At 30.7% G+C, this 20,009-nt stretch overlaps 1 protein-coding gene across 5 annotated transcripts in view; it reads right to left on the reverse strand.

Moving 5' to 3' along the window:
• The window catches only part of LOC111064548 (nucleolar protein 4), a 109,052-nt gene that overhangs the window by 6,311 nt on the left and 82,732 nt on the right, over positions 1-20,009 (reverse strand). For all 5 annotated transcript variants that reach the window (XM_022352295.2, XM_039442327.1, XM_039442326.1 and 2 more), the window contains 5 exons: positions 13,568-13,711; positions 9,913-10,119; positions 6,949-7,089; positions 4,283-4,509; positions 1,645-1,796 (listed from right to left, as the gene is read on the reverse strand). In XM_022352295.2, coding sequence (XP_022207987.2) covers positions 1,645-1,796; positions 4,283-4,509; positions 6,949-7,089; positions 9,913-10,119; positions 13,568-13,711 — 871 coding nt within the window. The remainder of the gene's footprint in view (positions 1-1,644; positions 1,797-4,282; positions 4,510-6,948; positions 7,090-9,912; positions 10,120-13,567; positions 13,712-20,009) is intronic.

Below are 20,009 nucleotides of genomic sequence, written 5' to 3' on the forward strand. Positions count from 1 at the left end.
AATTGTTTTTATTAATTTGAATAATGTAGCCCATATAATTGCAGTGATTATAAACTTTGACATGTAATGCAACATTTGTGTATTTTTTATTGTAATATGGAAAATAGTTGAATACAACGATATTATTGTTGAGCCATTATTATCGATCTGTTAAGCTGTCGGTCCCAGCTGCCTGGAAACAGCGGCTTTGATAACTTTTGGTGTAGTTGAATACAATGTTTTTCAATCCGTGCACTTGAAACTATACTATCAACTATGGAGTTTTATTCTCTTTACTTTCAGGATTCTGGTATCAAGGCTCAAGTGTCTAGTAAATAAGTCTAATTTTGTGAAAATTAGGTTCTTATTCCACCACGGTACTCTATATAAAGATGTCTGACATCATCATTGGAACTTTTAATGAGAGTTGACAGGAGGATCTGGTGAGGAATTGTAGTTACCAAAATATGTCAAAGTGTCAGTCAGGCAGTTTTAGGAATTCTCCTTCTAGAGAAAAAGGATGTATAGTTTTCGTTATTGAAGGTATGCCTAAGCATATGAAAAACACATAGTGTAATGAGAAAACATTAGATAAAGATCATTAGGCATATTAAAGATAGATACTGGCTGAGTGCCAGCATTCTGAAATATGAGTTGATCAGATTTTGAAATATGAAATCTGAGTTTATAGATTGACAATGGTGTAATAACCGAAACCGGTCTTTCTAAGTATGAATAAATCTGTGGCTTTTTGACAATTTCTTAATCTTTTTCATTTAATTCTGAAATATGTACAAACTAAATTGAAGCTGTACATTGGACTGAATTTCAGTGGACTTGGCTCAATCTCACTCAAAAACTAATTGCTGTCAGACTGCTGTGAAAACTTTATGTCTCTTGATCAGACTAAGCCATTTGAATACTTGTACAAATAACCTTCTAAGACCGCCTAAAGTTTACAACAATATTTTTCAAAAATCTTTTGTCTTCTTAGTCCTAAATTTTTCAATAATGTACCTGATTACATAAAAATTGCTATTAATATTCATTCATTAAATAAACAAATTTTCAAGTGACTTCTTTCTTCTCCACCTAAAAATATTGAGAATTTGTTCATTGTCATTGGTTAACTTTGATTTAAGTTACACCTGAATTATTATTCTAATGCTTCAGTGTTGTGTGAATGCAGCAATTGAAAAACTTTGTTCATGTGAGTTACTCCTAGTTGCAAACAATTTTAATAAATTAGCAAGTAGTATTCCTTTGTTTTGACATCTAGTTAGATAAGGTATGCGATTTTGAATGATTTTTAATGTTTATTACATTTATATTACAATGTAAAAAAATTAAGCATGCAATGCAGTAATAATTATTCACTGTTCATGATTGAAAATTGTTTTGTTTCAAACTATTGTAGCCTATTGATGTCAAAATAAAGAAACATATGATTTGATATGTATTGTAGATTGTATCTGGTATAAATCTACTGAAATATTGCCAATTGTTTTACGATTGTATTTTTATATCTTTCAGTTTTCAATTCGAACAGTTGTATATTATTGTTTCATTGAATGATTTAAGATGATAGAGCTTACCATTGGTGATGATAGATGCTTGAGTAGAGTGAGCGAAAGAGGAAGAATGATTTGAAATGTGAGGACTTACCATTGGCGATGATTGGTGCCGGAGTGGAGTGAGCGAAAGGAGTAGCTCCGAAGCCGAAAGGTGCCTGGCCACCGCGGGCAAATGCCACCTGACTAGCCTGTCTGAACAACGGTGACCCATTCATCGGAGAGTGGCTGCTTATACTCTGCGAACTGCAGAACAAAAATAAATATCAACCCGTTAATCACACAAAAATACAGCAAAATATCAAATAATGGTAATGATAACACCGGGTTAGTCAGAGAAGTGTGTGTGTTTTGATAAACACCAACTCCTAGCTCCGCCTAATAAATCATTTTTTTCATTTTTTCATTTAATTTTTATTTCATAAACGGTCACAACTGAACTGGTAATCAATCAAATGAATGTTGGCCAGTAGTGCAACACTACATTTGCATTGTTTAAATGTCCCTAGTATTCAACAGAAACCTGGTAGTAATTGTGTTCTAGTTTACCCTAGTAATAGTTGACCCTATTTAATTAAAAATTAAAGCAATAGTTTATAACCTTTCAATCAAAATCAAAGCAATCGTTCATTAGTTTTTAACTCAAAATCAAAGCAATAGTTTATAGTTTTTAATCAAACTCAAAGCAATAGCTTATAGTTTTTAATTCAAAACAAAAGCAATAGTTTATAGTTTCCACTTCTAAGCAAAGTAATAGTTTACCCTATTTAATTCAAAATCAAAGCAAATTGAACAGTTATAATTTATTAAATTATCACTAACAAGAATCATGTTTTTCAGTTTATTTACAGTGCAATACCTATTTTTAAATTCAGTTTATTTACAGTGCAATACCTATTTTTAAAACCTTCGCTATAACCCTTTTGAACCTTTGGATATTTGAATCTGTTCCAAGTTTATAGTTTTTAATCAAACTCAAAGCAATAGCTTATAGTTTTTAATTCAAAACAAAAGCAATAGTTTATAGTTTCCACTTCTAAGCAAAGTAATAATTTACCCTATTTAATTCAAAATCAAAGCAAATTGAACAGTTATAATTTATTAAATTATCACTAACAAGAATCATGTTTTTCAGTTTATTTACAGTACAACACCTATTTTTAAAACCTTCGCTATAACCCTTTTGAACCTTTGGATACTTTAATCCTTTCCTTTAAAGCATAACAAACATAACATAATATTGATAGGAACGAGCATAGCGCAAAAAATTGTGCCTCTTCCACAAAACCCCGTGAGTCGTGTTTTGCAACGAAAACGCTGCTATCGCAAGTGCAGCCAATTTCCGTTGATCCATTTTTTTTACAAGAGTCACAAAAACCCGTTTTGGATAGCTCATAACAACACGTGCTTGTCTCGTTCCAATATGCGTCTTCACAAGCACCACTCGTATCGCGTCTTGTCGTGTTGCCAATTTGCGTTAATCCATTACATTTACAAGTGCTACAAAAGTTCGCGCTGTGTCATGTCATGCCACACGCCCCAGTCGCGTCTTAATTTGCGACAAGCCTTTATACCAGCGCCACAGTCTCGTCAAGTCACTTGCCAAGTCGTTGGCCAAGTTACGTGACAAGCGGCTCGTTGTACACATCAATATGGGCGGAGTGAAGGCGAGCGGTGGCATAGAAGACATCCACACTCTCGCGCTCGCCGACATTTGTGCGCAATTGGCAAGAGTGTGGAAACAGCATTACAATTCGAGTAACCTCCAATTTAGTGACAGATGTTAAAACAGTGATTTAAGGCTGTGCAAAGGCTAAAAATAAACTTTCTACTGGTGATATATTTCAAAGTTTTTCGATTTGTATAATATCATCAAGCTATAAAGAGGAAAAAGGTTTCTCAGGAAAACATTTTTTCCGATCATTACTTTTTGAGATATGAGCGCCTAAAGTTTAAATTTTTGGGAAAGAACATTTCAAGTTCGGTAAGAGATAAATCCATGAGATTTAGAGGATAGATTCTTAATGGTATTGTTGATTGAATAAAACTAAAATTTTACTGAAAATATCAATTTTTGAGAAAGTTATTATTCAATTTCCTGAAAATGACCAAAAATAACTTTTAGTTGAGTTATTTTTGATCATTTTTGGTAAATTGAATAACTTTTTCAAAAATCAATATTTTCAGAAAATTTTTGATTTACTAGATCAACAATACCATGAAGAATCTATTCTCTAAATCTTGTGGATTTATCTCTTTCCGAACTTGGAATGTTCTGTCCCAAAAATTTAAACTTTAGGCGCTCATATCTCAAAAGTAATGATCGGAAAAAAATGTTTTCCTGATAAACCTTTTTCATTTTGATAGCTTGATGATATACAAATCGAAAAACTTTGAAAAATATCACCAGTAGAAAGTTTATTTTTAGCCTTTGCACAGCCTTGAATCACTGTTTTAAAATCTGTCACTAAATTGGAGGTTACTCGAATTGTAATGCTGTTTCCACACTCTTGCCAAGTGCGTACAAATGTCGGCGATCGAGTTTATTTTTAGTCTTTGCACAGCTTTAAAATGAAGGCGAGCGGTGGCCGCCATCCACACTCTCGCGCTCGTCGACATTTGTACGCACTTGGCAAGAGTGTGGAAACAGCATTACAGTTCGAGTGACCTCCAATTTAGTGACATATATTAAAACAGTGATTTAATGTGTAGGATAAAAGAGTGAGGCTCACTTGATAAGATGCTGGTGCGAGGTTTGCACCTGTTCTGCCTTGTGGCCCATAATGGGGCTATCCGACTTGTTGTTGTTATTATTATTGATGTTGTTGTTGTTGCTGATGATCGACGATTGAGCAACTTTGGTGTCGATTGGCGAGAATTGATGCTGCTGGTGATGGGAGAGCGCGTGGGGATGGGCGTGGGGATGGTCCATGGTCGCTCTAGTTGTCACTGGTTCACTCTGTTCACAAATTCAAATTTAAATTAATTTATTGCATGAAAAAAATATACATCACAATTTGTAAGATGTTTTCTATTTTTTTTATTGTGTTAATTCGTATGTTATTGGAAATATGAGTGAATTAAATTATGAATTATTATAATGTTGTCTTGATACTGCTTATATTAGTTAAAATTAGGGATAGAATCAGTGAATATAACAATAATTAGAAATTGTTAGTTTAGACTTGTAAATTAGACTTCCTGGTTGATTGACAAAAGGGGCCCAGCTCCCGAAAATTCTCGTTTAAATGTAAGTTTTTAAGTGTTTTTAATCTATCCGTGTCGTGTGTATCCTGTTTATATTTATATTATAAAACAATAATTAGAAAGATGTATTTTATTAATTTTTTTGTGTAAATTTATATTTAATTCAATTTATGAGTGAATTAGATTATGAACATACCGTCTAGACTGCTTACATTATTTTTAATTAGGGATAGAAACAGTTTTAGGCGGAGCTTCATAATTAAGGTCTAAGATAGACTGAAATTTTGAATTATTAAGTTTTTCTCTACAGAAAATCAATCACTAAAATTGAAATATCTAAAAAAATCACTCAAACTCCACGACAAAAAGAATCTTTCACTCAACTAAGGGAAAAAATCAGCTTTTGAACGATAAAAATTAGCTTTTAAGAAATGAATATGAAGAAACTTCAGATAAAATTTCTAAAATCTAAGTCATATGAATTATCAGTCATATACAAACACATAGACAAGACGTTAGTGGTAGTAGACAATGTTTGTTTATTTTGTTCATTCACACTTGAAAATTACTCGAAATATTTTTAAAATAAAGTTAAACGTGAGTTTGAAACGAGTAATGTGAATGTGTGAAAATAGTTATTTGTGCAACTAGTGCGCAAAGTGACAGTTTGCTGCACCGAAAGAAACGTTTACGCCCGAGCCGTAGGCGAGGGCGGAATGGTTTCTTGAGTGCAGCAGAAGAACTTTGCGCACGTATTTCACATTAAGTTTTTCCTACAGTTACCATTGAATATGAAAAGTGGGTAATTATGGGTAAAATTGCCTGAAATGCATCAAATGTTTTTCTGTGTAATTTTATTATTGATAAAAACCTTAATTTATTGTCAAATTGAATAAAAATGTTGTCTTTGGTTATAATATATAATAGTAATAATTAGCGCGTTGTGCTTGGTTGCACCTCTGCTCACTATAGCAGCCACAGCAGTCACTGTTACCAACTTCATTTTGATTTTGCTGCACTGTTGCTCCATATAACCTACTAAGTATTTTGCGTTGCCATGTTGCAAATCTGGAGTGCAGAAAAATTTTTCCCGCACTAGAGCGGAAAAGTGATTCTTTGCGTTCTGTAATCAGTGCAGCAATGGCCACTTTTCAACGTAACTGTAGGAAAATATAAATGTTAAAGCTGGATTCGCACACAAGAGTGACAGTGAACAGTGAAAATATAATTCCCATAAGTTCTGATTGTACTATCCATACTTGCTCGGCTGGGCTGAATGCAATAGGTCTATGGTCTATATCTCACTACTATTAAGATATCTTAAATAGTCTATACACTACTCACTGTTCAGTTAAGTTTATTCTCCGCCACAGTCTATCGAATGAGGAATTGTTAAATTAGTGCTCCACCCATATTATGGTATCGTGGGGTGACCAAAGTATGATAAACTGATCATAGCGCCTCAACCTCAAAAGGGCCATCTTAAATGCTGAAAAGTATGTCCTTGAACATATTGAGAATTGTGTAGTAAGGTTTTTGCAATAGATGGTCACTGTTGTGTGAGATTTCAGCTTACAAAGGGTACTTTAATTTTTTTTCCTACAGTTACGTTGAAAAGTGGCCATTGCTGCACTGATTACAGAACGCAAAGAATCACTTTTCCGCTCTAGTGCGGGAAAAATTTTTCTGCACTCCAGATTTGCAACATGGCAACGCAAAATACTCAGTAGGTTATATGGAGCAACAGTGCAGCAAAATCAAAATGAAGTTGGTAACAGTGACTGCTGTGGCTGCTATAGTGAGCAGAGGTGCAACCAAGCACAACGCGCTAATTATTTCATTATATATTATAACCAAGGACAACGAGGACTTTAGGATTTTAGGATTAAGGTTTTATCAATAATAAAATTACACAGAAAAACATTGATGCATTTCAGGCAATTTTACCCATAATTACCCACTTTTCATATTCAATGGTAACTGTAGAAAAACTTAATGTGAAATACGTGCGCAAAGTTCCTCTGCTGCACTCAAGAAACCATTCCGCCCTCGCCTACGGCTCGGGCGTAAACGTTTCTTTCGGTGCAGCAAACTGTCACTTTGCGCACTAGTTGCACAAATAACTAATTTTATGAATATTATAATGTAGTGAGAAATAAAATAAGTGGTAGAGAGGATAGGTGTAACTCACTGCTGGTATAATGGGCATGGGCTGACTGACAGGTTCCAATCCCAGGCGCATTCTCTTTGCATTATGGCTCTCGTTCTCACAAGCCTGAGCCAAAATTTGTTCGGCTTGCACTGATGTCAGATGTGCAGGCGTCGGACGCACCTAGAGCATAGAACAATACACATTATAATATACATCTGTATTTGTCCGAGTAAAATATACAGTTAAGTGTTTCTACTCGATATGTGTGAATTGTTCCTCCATATCGTTATTATAAAAATCAAGTGTCTTCAATTATGCGTTGTATCTGTATAAAGATAAATATAATTATGTATTTCTGCATCTAGAAACCAAAGTGGTACTTTTCTTCCTAAGGGCGAAGTTTGTTGCCCGTGCAAAGAAGAGGACAATAATTTCCTCAACCTACACCAGTGAATCAATGCAATTTCAATTTAAAAATTAATCTATTTCGCACAAAATATTATTACAAAACATTGTACCGGCTAAAAATACAACAATTTCTGCATCTAGAAACCAAAGTGGCACTTTTCTTCCTAAGGGCGAAGTTTGTTGCCCGTGCAAAGAAAGAAGAGGACAATAATTTTCTCAACCTACACCAGTAAATCAATTCAATTTCAATTCAAAAATCAATTTATTTCACACAAAATATTATTACAAAACATTGTACCGGCTAAAAATACTAATGGAAATCCACTATTAAAAACAACTTATTTTGACATTTTCTGTTTTGCTTTAGAGGACAAGAACATAAAGCGAAATAAAGATGGGCACACCTAGGCATAAACCCTATTGGAGTGCTTTTCTCTTAAAATAAAAATAATTTAAATACTTTAGAGTAGTAGGACCGCTACGCTCTACACAAGAAATCTAATTATGTAAAATATTAATAATTATAAATTTATATGTTACGGTTTTCATAATGCAACAGAGCAATGACTATCTCTTATTAAAAACGAGTAACTTTATTATACAAGTAATTTCATAGTGATATAACAATGTTAATGTTGTTAAATGAACGATTCATACATGGAAAAAATTTAGTGAAATGAAAAAATAGTAATAAAATAAAATGAATAAAATTATTCAATAATTTTCTCAGTGAACAGAGCAAAAATAACAATAACCATGCAACTTCAAGAAATGCTTTTCTAATAAACTATTTTTCTATAGTGAGGTCCACGTTATAATGACAGTATTTGATCAACTTTGGTTTTGCTGTCCTTGTCTATCATTCGACATAGCCGGTGGTACTATCCTGTTCTAGTTCCACACCGATGCCAATTATGTTTTTGACAGTGTAGAATATTAATTAATTTAATATTCAATTATTAATTAATGCAGAGAATCGGCATCGCTATTCTTCTATCTTTATCCACTGCCATTATAAAGTGGACCTCACTATAGTTGATATTGTTCCATCCAAAATCGCTGTTCATGTAGGTTACTTTCAACTGTGAAAAATAATGTTTCTGGATTCAGGAGACCTTGGAAAGTAAAAACAATAATTGAAATATTGTGTTAGGCACTTCTTCTCTACTTTACTCCTTTTAATATAATATGTTTTTGAAAGCAATAATTTCCTTACCTAGATACGGCAAGAAAAGTGAAAATTGAAAAATTTTTCTCAGCAATCTGTCACTTCAAAACACCATCAAGTCAACGGGTCAGCAAAAATTTAAAACATTTTCTCAGCAAACTATCACCAAGTCATAGACTCAAACTCTTTACTAAATAAAACCTCTTTCCAAGGATATGTGTGTAATATTCGGTTTGGTGTGTTTTTGAAATACAATATTAAGCATTTAAGGCTGTGCAAAGGCTAAAAATAAACTTTCTACTCGTGATATTTTTCAAAGTTTTTCGATTCGTCTATGATCAAGCTATCAAAATAAAAAAGTTTTCTCAGGAGAACATTTTTTTCTGATCATTACTTTTTGAGATATGAGCGCCTAAAGTGTAAATTTTTGGGATAGAACATTTCAAATTCGGTAAGAAATAAATCCATGAGATTTAGAGGATGGATTATTCATGGTATTGTTGATCTAGTAAAACAGAAATTTTCGGAAAATATCAATTTTTAAGATAGTTTATTCAATTTAATAAGAATAACCTAAAATAACTTTTAGTTGAGTTATTTCTGATTTTGGTAAATTGAATAACTTTTTCAAAAAATTGATATTTTCAGAAAATTTTTGTTTTACTAGATCAAAAATACTATGAAGAATCCATCCTCTAAATCTTATGGCGCTCTTAAACTCCTCATCCTCTTAAACTTGATGCGCTCATATCTCAAAAAGTAATGATCGGAAAAAAATGTTTTCCTGAGAAAACTTTGAAATGTTTTCCTGAGAAAACTATTTCATTTTGATAGCTTGATGATATACAAATCGAAAAACTTGGAAAAATATCACGAGTAGAAAGTTAATTCTTAGCCTTTGCACAGCCTTAAATTCAAAATTGAAAAGGTATGTAGTGTTTTGTTTCAATGTGGAAATTGATGGAAGAATTGTAGATGTCTCACATAACCCTTATTTGGACAATTTATTCTATGAAATTGGGATGAAAAGAAGTTTTGGACTGTAGTCTGTTTCTTTGTCCTTAAGGCGATTGTGAATTATTTTTTTCCCTATTGGTCAATACTATAGCCATCTAGTCTAAAGACTAATGAGCTAATTTTTTCTATCCTAAATTACTACTTGAAAAATTGAACAGTGAATTTCTCATTAGGAACTCTTACTGCTATTGTTTAATCAATATGTACACTTATTGACTGCACTATAGAAGCTAGATTCATTCAATCACTGCTCTGCTCTTTCACTGGACTCTTTCTCTTACTTGAGCAAGCACTACACTAGTTCAAACGGTTTCCTCCTTTTGTGAATTATGAATAAATTAATAAATAATATGTTTTTCTTGATAAATGAAAATGTTTATCGCAATCGTAGGATTTATTTATTTACTCACCGATTCAGGATAGTTGGTGGGATCCCTAGTCCTCTTATTTCTCCGACAAGACTTCAAATAGGTGCGGATTCTCTTCCTGGCGCGCTCCGCAAATTCAGGAAATTGCCTTGTACAAGAATCAATAATCGCTTGAATCTTCTCCTTCGGCTGCTTCGAGATTGGTACAATGCGATCCAGGTTCTCGTCAACGAAAAGACGAACGAACATCTAAAACACGAACATCATAATCTTAATCATAATGATAATCATGATCACAATATAAAATCACACATGCCTTTTCTGCAACTTTAATCTTTATAATTCTTCATTCTTTATTGATTCATACAAGTACATCATAAAAAATAAAAGGGAGAGAGAAAATAAGGTAGCCTTGTGATACTCCTCTCCCAAATTTAGACAGGTTACACATAGTCCGAAATCACAAGAATTCAAACTTAAGGCGCTCATATCTCAGAAATTATAGGGAGAGAGAAAACAAGGTAACCTTGTGATATTCCTCTCCAAATTCAGATAAGGTTACACATAGTCCGAAATCACACACGCCTTTTTCTGCAATTGTAATCTTTATAATTCTACATTGTTTATTGATTCATACAAGAAGTACATCATCAAAAATTATAGGGAGAGAGAAAATAAGGTAACCTTGTGATATTCCACTCCAAAATTTAGACAGTTTACAAATAGTCCGAAATCACACACGCCTTTTTCTGCAATTGTAATCTTTATAATTCTTCATTCTTAATTGATTCATACAACAAGTACATCATCAAAATTTATAGGGAGAGAAAAAATAAGGTAACCTTGTGATATTCCTCTCCCAAATTCAGATAAGGTTACACATAGTCCGAAATCACACACACCTTTTTCTGCAATTGTAATCTTTATAATTCTTCATTCTTAATTGATTCATACAACAAGTACATCATCAAAATTTATAGGGAGAGAAAAAATAAGGTAACCTTGTGATATTCCTCCCTCAAATAATAGGTTAAGTCTTGTAGTTGTTCACTTCACAAAATTTTCAGTTCTTAATTATTTTCACAAAGTAGATTTTTAAATTTAGATGTTTCAAAATCAAACATGGAAGAAAATTTCACATTATTATCACTAAAATATGAAATATTCACATATTGAAGAAATGATTTTGAAGGACCAAAAAACAAACTTAATTCTAAAAGCACAGCTTTTAATCTGCTTTGATTAAGTAAGTAATTCACTCAATCAATCATAACCAAACACACATTCCGCGGTACAATCTAGTTTATTGCTGTTTGAAATAGATTCAACAGAACTCAAAACTTATAATTTTGAATGGTATTTACATGTACGGTTTAATAAATGGGTGAATGAGAAAACTAATCATCACAATAAATATACAAAATCTTATTAACAAATTCACAAATATCTAAATAAAAATTAGAAATCTAAATCGAGAGTAGACTTGATAATGGCTTTATATAGCCGAAACATGGCGTAATTGAACAATTTTAAAAGGGTAGGCCACTTGAATTTCTAATTTTCATTTATATTTAAGAGTAGCCCTAGGGGAAAAAAATAATAAAATACATCACAAACATCTCTATGATATTACATTTTTTTTCAGGGCTTCTGAAAACATTGAAGCACAATAGAAGTTACCAAGTACCCTTTTATTTTATTAAAACATAACTAGTTTCAACTCTTTTAAAGAGTAATTTTCAAGTGTGAATGAACTAGTATTAATTTAATGTTGTGTATTCATTTAATTTATACTTGGAAATTGCTCTTAAAGAGAGGAAACTAGTTGTGTTATGGTAAAATAAAAGGGTATTCGATAACTTTCAAACTGAATAATTGTTTAATTGTATAATCTGTGTTTCAATCACTATAATTTGTTCAACAGAACCATCACTCAGAGATTGTAGTCTACTTCTTCCAGGTTCATATCCATCATCTAAATTTGATCTAGGTTTACATGAAGATATGGTATCAATAATTATGTGTTACATCAGGGTTTGAGCGAACAGCTGATCAATCTCTGTTTAAACATGGATAGATCATATGAGTCTATGTCATCAAGAGAATTTATCAAGAGATGAATCGGTAAGGAGAGTTGCCATCAGTTGACAAATTGTACCGTAGCCTACAAGAGAAGATTCTCTATACATAATTTATGAATATAAAGAAAATAAAAATCTCATTACCCTTTTTTTAAAATATTTTATTAGTGATAAAATATTTAAAAAAAAGGGTACTGAGATTTTTATTTTCTTTATATTTATATTACAAGTAGCCCTATACAGGAAAGAGATAAATAATTTATGAAACCAATGTGAGGAAGAACTATCAATTTCCAAGTTTGTATTCGAATTATCATTCGCTGACCAATTTTATTCCACAGTTTCATAGCTCAACTAAGACAGTAAAAATATCAAATTTTAATTAAGTAACAAACTTATAATATTATTTTATAATAAGTAGAATATTATTCGAATGAGAAGCTGGGATTTGTTTCATTGAAAACCAACAAAATATGTTTCTCCCCTTCTAAAATATTGTATACAATTAATAATTTCACAGACCACTAGAGTATTTATTGACAGATAACACGTCAAAAATGAATGACTTTGAACTCTTTTCTGTATAGTTTGTGGAGTGGTGAATTCATTTTTGTAAATTTACTCAACATCTGTGAAATTAACTTTTGTAAAGTAGAGTTGGTAGTGAATATGATATCATGATCTATATTGAATATAATATATTTAATGAAAGTTCTGTTTAGAATTATCACAAACCCTGATATAATGAAAAAAGAGAAACAAGTCCGTTTGGAGAGTTCCAGAAGTTGAAGCAATTGGCTTGTCTGTGATGGGTCGGTCACCTCAAAGTCAAGCAATTGAACCTTTTCTACTTAATCGTATCAAATCTTTCCTTCAATTTTCAATATTTTCAATTTGATTCACTTTAAATATATTGTGCAAAAAAGACAAATTTTTTTTTATAATTTATTATGATAATGACAATATGTATATGATAATCATTTTCCTTGGAATAATATAATACCAAATAAGTAGTATCACAGATCTGTTTACTTAATCCATGGTAGTATATTTGAAGAGTGTCCAAGTAGGTAAATAATAAATCAGTGGCCTCAATATATTAAGTATGCTATTTTGAATAATGTTTATTATTTAAAAACACTTTACTTACATGGGTTACTTTTGTATAAATTGATAAAAACAATATAAAAACCTTGTAGTACCCTTTATTATTAAAAACTTTTAAATATCTCAACGACTAGTTTCGATCCTAAGTTAGGTCATTTCCAAGTTGAAATCATTTTTATTAATTTGTTTATTATTTATATTACAAAGTAAAAATCATGCGATGATGTAATAGGTAGTTATTTTCTGTTCATGAATGAAAAATTGTTTTATTTCAAATTATTGTAGCCTATTGTTAGTGGCTCGTGACAATTTTACTCTGTGCTCTCTCAAGATCCAGAAATGTCGAGGAATATGTTTTGTAATTTTTGTAATAGTAGCGCTCATCGAATTTCCATCTAGCTGTTTACCCTGTTGTCAATATTTGCAGTAGCAGAAGTCTTCTGGGTGAATTACAGCATTTAATTTGGATTTTCGTTGAGTAATAATAATGAATATGTTTTATTACTCACATTGAACGCCTTGAGTCGCTCAGGATCGTGAGGAAGAGTTTTCAGATCATCGACGTCCTCATCGTCATCATCATCGTCTTCTTTGTTTCCACTGGATGAAGTCTCATCGTGCACTGATCCTGTATCCTGCAGGATAACGGGACTCTGAAATATTGTGAGAGGAATATAAAAATAAAGTGAGGAGTAACTTCAAACGAGGGTGACTTGAACATTCTCAATCTTTATGCGTTACTGACCACTCTAAATAAATAGGTACTAACCTACCTTTTAGACATTGGCTTACTACTATCAAAATTCGGAAAGGGGACAGTTTATGGGTAGGTCTGTTGATCCTTTTCTAATCATGTATTTGATGTAAGTATTGTTAAATGTAGATAAATAAATAAATCCTGGTGACTAGATGTTAAAGATTAATTTGATAACCTGAGAACTAGATATTGAAAATATATTTAATACTCTCAAATAAGATATACTCTTATCCTTTCTCCTGGAAAGTAGATTCAGCAATAAGATAGGATTTTTTTATAAAAACCCATATTTCTATTGTTAAGACGCTTTTTTATATTTAATTTATTTTGTTCTTGTTTTAAACCCTGGTGACTAGATAAAGATTAATTGAATAACTTGAGAACTAGATATTGAAAATATATTCAATACTCTCAAATAAGATATACTCTTATCCTTTCTCCTGAAAAGTAGATTCAGCAATAAATTCAAGATAGGATTTTTTTTATAAAACCCATATTTCTATTGTTAAGACGCTTTTTTATATTTAAATTATTTTGTTCTTGTTTTATTTTACTCTTGTTTTATTCTTAGCTTTTTATCTATTTTAAATCTAATTTTTGAATGAAGAATGTTGTAATGTTTCAAGGAGACATATAAGGGTTTAACCTGTTGTCTCCACGTATGTATTCAAATTCAAAATTTGTAATTGTATTTATGAAAAAAATCAATGAAAAATGAAGATGAAAATGAAAAATAAAGATGAAAAATTCAAAATTCAAAATTGTATTTATGCAAATAAATCAATGGATATTGAACATCTTGGAAACTAGATGTTGGAGATTTATTGAACAATCATTTTTCCCTTCAAAACCAGAATGATATGTGATAACATTTGAAACCATGTGTATGATATGATATAGCATTAAAAATCATGTGTATAATATGTTATAGCATTGAAACTCATGTGTATAATATGTTATAGCATTGAAACTCATGTGTATGATATGTTATAGTATTTGAAATCATGTGTAGGATATGTTGTGATAACATTTAAAATCATGGGCAGATACATTCACAAAAGTTAAACACATACTTTGTCGACCAAGTCGATCATATATTATTTGAAATCATGTGCAGTTACATTCACAGAAGTCCAACACTTGAATTAATTACAAATTTATTCGAAACAACATTGACTATGAAAAATCTTCAAGTCATTAAACACATAAAATAACAAGTCGTCAAAAGCATGCCTCTCTGATCATCTAGGAAATTTTAATGGAATTGAGTGTATTTTTCAAATTGCTAAGGTGAAGAAAAGTGCTCCAAAATGAATTTCTAATTTTATTCCAGGAGTAATACAGTATGACAATGAATAAGGATAATATTACTTTTTTAAAAATTATCTTAAGTCGTCTCAAGATTGATTGATTGATTGATTTTTATTTTGTGCTAGGTCTAGACAGACCCATTGCACATCAAAATATTATACATCAGAAATTATATGTAACATAAATAAAAAATAATAATAATACAAAATGTAATGATACTGTATTCTGTATAATAATACAGAAATAATATACAGGATAATAATTCATTCAAAAAGTATAGAAGTAAGACTAAATATAATATAATCAATGCAAGTATGAGTGAAAGACAAACAGCAAACAGAATAATAATGGACTGAAGACTGAATTAATTATAATAAAGGAACAAAAGTGAAAGAATCCGAAATCATGAGTTATTGGAACTTTTTCTGAACTCTGATAAAAGCTAGGATACAATAAGTTTTCTCTATGAGTGTTATTATTGATATATTATTCATTCAACTATACATTACTTTTTAACAGTTGGTTAGTAGGCCTACTGGGTGTGCCCGTTTTAAAATTATATAAATGTGAAATTTTCATATTTTTGTATATCTTTGTAGTAGATTAAAATTAGTATCCTTATATTTTTGAGATAAGGTCGGTAGTAGAGGCTAGATGACAAATACTTTATTATTAAACGAAAATCCAAATTAAATGCTGTAATTCTTTGTCAATATTTGCAGTAGCAGAAGTCTTCGGGGTGAACTGCAGCATTTAATTTGGATTTCCGTTTAATAATAATTATTGATTCATTAGCATTTGAATAATTGCAATATCTTAATAATTTCCACAAATAAATTCAAAATCAAATTTAAATACTTCTTCGAATTTAAATTCAAATTTAGATACAAAGTATCTAAAAATACTTTGCTTAATGTATCAATAGTTTCAATAGTTCAATCTCTACTGCAGTATAGATTGGTGATTTGGGGAGGTGCTTTTGAAGCTCACCTGTCAACACGGTTTGCTGTCCAAAAATGATGATCAAAACAATTTCAAATCGACCCTTCAATAAATGCTTTCAGTAAACTAAAAGTCATGACCGTCCACCACTGTATGTGTCATGTACGAGGGTAATTGTTTTTCAACCTCCGATCACATATCATAGGACACAGACAAGTGATAGAGGGTGAATTTCAAAGAGTTGTCATTTTCAGTAGACGCTCTGTGATCGGTGCGGCCAGGTCGTCAAATGTTGTCACCAATCACAAAGTTACTAAAATTTTCCATCTAATGTGAAAAACTGGATAGTTGATACATTTACACCTGCTCTAGAACATGGGTTTCCCATAGTTGAGTAGAATAATTTCAGAAAAATGCAATTTATTTATTTATATTTGTAGTAAATTTCATATATTGTATTTTTGAATATTATGTACATTTTATTGATTTAAATATAAAGAAAATAAAAATCTCAGTACCCTTTTTTTAAAATATTTTATCACAACATGTTTTGGTCATTTATTATTAATAAATACAAACAAGATTTTTATATTTATATTACAAGTAGCCCTATACAGGAAAGAGATAAATTTTATTGATTGTTTATTTGTATATTAATGAAAATATTATTAATATTCACAATTTATTTTAATATTAAACTTTACAGTTGTGTTGTGAGTGATGTTGTGGTACTTTTCCATAATGAAAACACAATTTGAAATTGTCAACCACTTTTCATATCTTATTTAATCCAATAAAAAGTGGTTGACAATTTCAAATTTGTGTTTTCATTTAATATTAAAATAGTTCAGACTGGATTATTTATCTGATTCACAGTTTTTTCGATAAATTTTGTTAGGCTACGGTTTACTGCACTTGGATGAACTACATCTTCAAGTACAGAAAAATGTTTGGTTTATCTTTCAGTAATTGTTACTCCTACTGGCGGTAAAGTTCTACTTTTGCCAGTAGTAATCTACAATGAACTTCAAGAAGATGTGGAGAGATTCTAAATCGTTCTTCTTCCCAACTGCTTCTCCTAATAAATCTTCAACTATATCAAGTTATAAATAAAATAATCTTACATTTATCACTTTGGATCTGTCTCCTATTCGCGGACAAAGTCCAGTAACATACTGTACTTTTTGTGAGTAGTATCTTGTTCACTTGTAACTTTTCGTGTTATACTTTTGTTAATATTTTGTATGAATTTCGAGTGAATAGATTTGATTGATTGAGATTGAGATTATGGAGAGAAAGAAAGTGTGGAAAGATTGGATTGTTCGAAAAATAAATGTTTTAGTTTAGGTACTTTGTTTAGTATATTAAGAATTTGTATTTTTTAGTTTGTATTCACATCACATCTTGTTTTTGAATTTTTCCTATGTGGAAATTAATTTGAATTGACTCGAGTTTGAAAAAAAACTTTAAAAATTAGAGATTTTTGTATTCTCGTGTGTTAGCACAGCTTATAAACCATGAATCAATTTAGTGTTCCATTGAAAAAAACTTGATTCAAGTTTAAAAAAGAATTTCAATATTGATTTGAGTTTCAAATAGCTTCCTATACTGGTACATTATGGAGAGAAAGAAAGAAAGCAAGTGTGGAAAGATTGAACTGTTCAAAAAATAAATTTTATTTTACTTTGTATAGTATTTTGAGAATTTGTATTTTTTAGTTTGTATTCACATTACATCTTGTTTTTGAATTTTTCCATGTAAAAATTAATTTGAATTTGAATTGACTTGAGTTTGAAAATAGCTTTATAAATTAGAGATTTTTGTATTCTCGTACCTTTGCTCAGCTTATAAACCATGAATTAATTTAGTGTTCCATTGAAAAAAACTTGATTCAAGTCTAAACAAAACTTTCAATATTGATTTGAGTTTTTAAATCGTTTTCATTCTTAATTGTTTGCTTTTTGCTTAAGGTAATCTTGATAAGTTAATACAAAGAAGCGATATTCATAGACACATCACAAGAAATAGGTATCAGCTGCAGGTAACACAAGCTAGATTGACTAAGACTAAAATGAACGTTGATTATATGAGTATAAAATTATTCAACAAGTAACCATTAGACGCTAGAAATGTTACTTTTAGAAAAACTAATCCTATAATTTACAAGTCCCTAAAAGCTAAACCACTCACTCTATTCACTCCAATATGGCAAGATTAAAATTAAAATTAATTGAATTAAATTAATTTAATTTAAATTAAAATTTAGTATGGAGAGCCTTTCTTTCTCATGATTGATTTTACTGTTTAAATGTATTCATAAGCTATATCTATCTATGTATAGGACTCATATTTTGTTGAAGCTTATTGTGATGTGTTTCTAGACACCAAATTGACTTCTGTGAATTGCTTTAATTTGTATTTGTATGTGTGACTATTGACTATTGTATGAATATTGTGTGTTTTTTGTTTCCTGATGACTATGTCTATTGCACTATGTTTTCGATACAATAAAGAATCCCATTCTATTCTGAAGAATTATATTTTATTCTATTATGTTTCCAATACTGGTACAGAGCTCATATCAATCATTATATCCTATCAAATTTTAGTTTAATTATTAAACACGCAGGACCATTACAATCCCAATTAATCATTACTAGTGAATTAGTTTGTGTTTTATTTCTGGTTCAAAATTTTTCTTAATAACTCAATATTTTCAAGTTCTGAGAGTTTATTGAATGTAATCATTCTATTATATGCGTTTTTTAATCAAAACAAATTCAAAATTTCTATTCATCTCTTTTCTGTATAGGGCTACTTTTTATAGAAATAGAAATAAAAATCTCAGTACCCTTTATGAATTATTTAATGAATCATGCGAATTTAAATCCACAATATTTATAGTTCTAGTTCATAAAATCATATGAATACACTAACATATGATCAACATAAGAATCTTACAGCAGTATTTGTTTATTTACTTCATATCACTTGAAAATGGCATCAATGACCGAAACATGTTGTGATTAAATAATTCATAAAGGGTACTGAGATTTTTATTTTTCTTTCTATTTCAAAATTTCTAGTTTATTTATTTCTAGACTGAAAAGTGGACTCAAATCAATTCAAGTGGATAGCATAACCTATAATTTTTATTCATATCTCTACCTTCATTGTATTATCATTCATCCCATCATCATCATCTAGGCTTAAAATACTTCTAGAAAGTCGCCTTTGTAAAATAATAAATAATAAATAAAACCTTCGCAATCATTACCTTTTCTAATTAAACTTTGCCCTGGAGATTATCATTACGTTATTGGAGATTAGCAAAATAGATTACATTATCCTAATAAATTACATTACATTATCCATTATCTAATAAATAACATTTTCGCATCCATTACCTTCTCAAATTAAATTTTACACTGGAGATTATCATTGCGTTATTGGAGATTAGCAAAATAGATTACATTATCCTTCTTATCAAGAAAATCCTAGTTGAATAGGTTAATTTTAGAGAAAATTCAAATTATTTATATTTGCAGTGAATTTCATATATTGTATTTTTGAATATTATCCCTATAGAGACACACTGGGGTGTTTCACACCCCAGGGATTTTTTTTCTGTTCTGCAGTTGACAATATCAAACAGATGGGAATTTATGTCCAGTCTAAATTAGGTTTGTAGTATTGTCAACCACTCTCCACCACTTCCAGTCAGTAATAGCATTCTACAAGGTCACCAGCTCATCTTGTTCTTCGTTTGGAGTGTCTAACACCCCAGAGTGTCTTTTACGTAGGACTTTTATCAAACACTTTTATTACAAAGATTTACTTGTATTGTCACTACGAATGTGGTATGGGATGATGGATCAGATTGGAATAAATGCTATGATTCTCTACAACTTGAGATTCAAAACGATAAAATGAAGAGACGT

Source organism: Nilaparvata lugens, chromosome X (assembly GCF_014356525.2).
Source record: "Nilaparvata lugens isolate BPH chromosome X, ASM1435652v1, whole genome shotgun sequence".
NCBI lineage: Eukaryota > Metazoa > Arthropoda > Insecta > Hemiptera > Delphacidae > Nilaparvata > Nilaparvata lugens.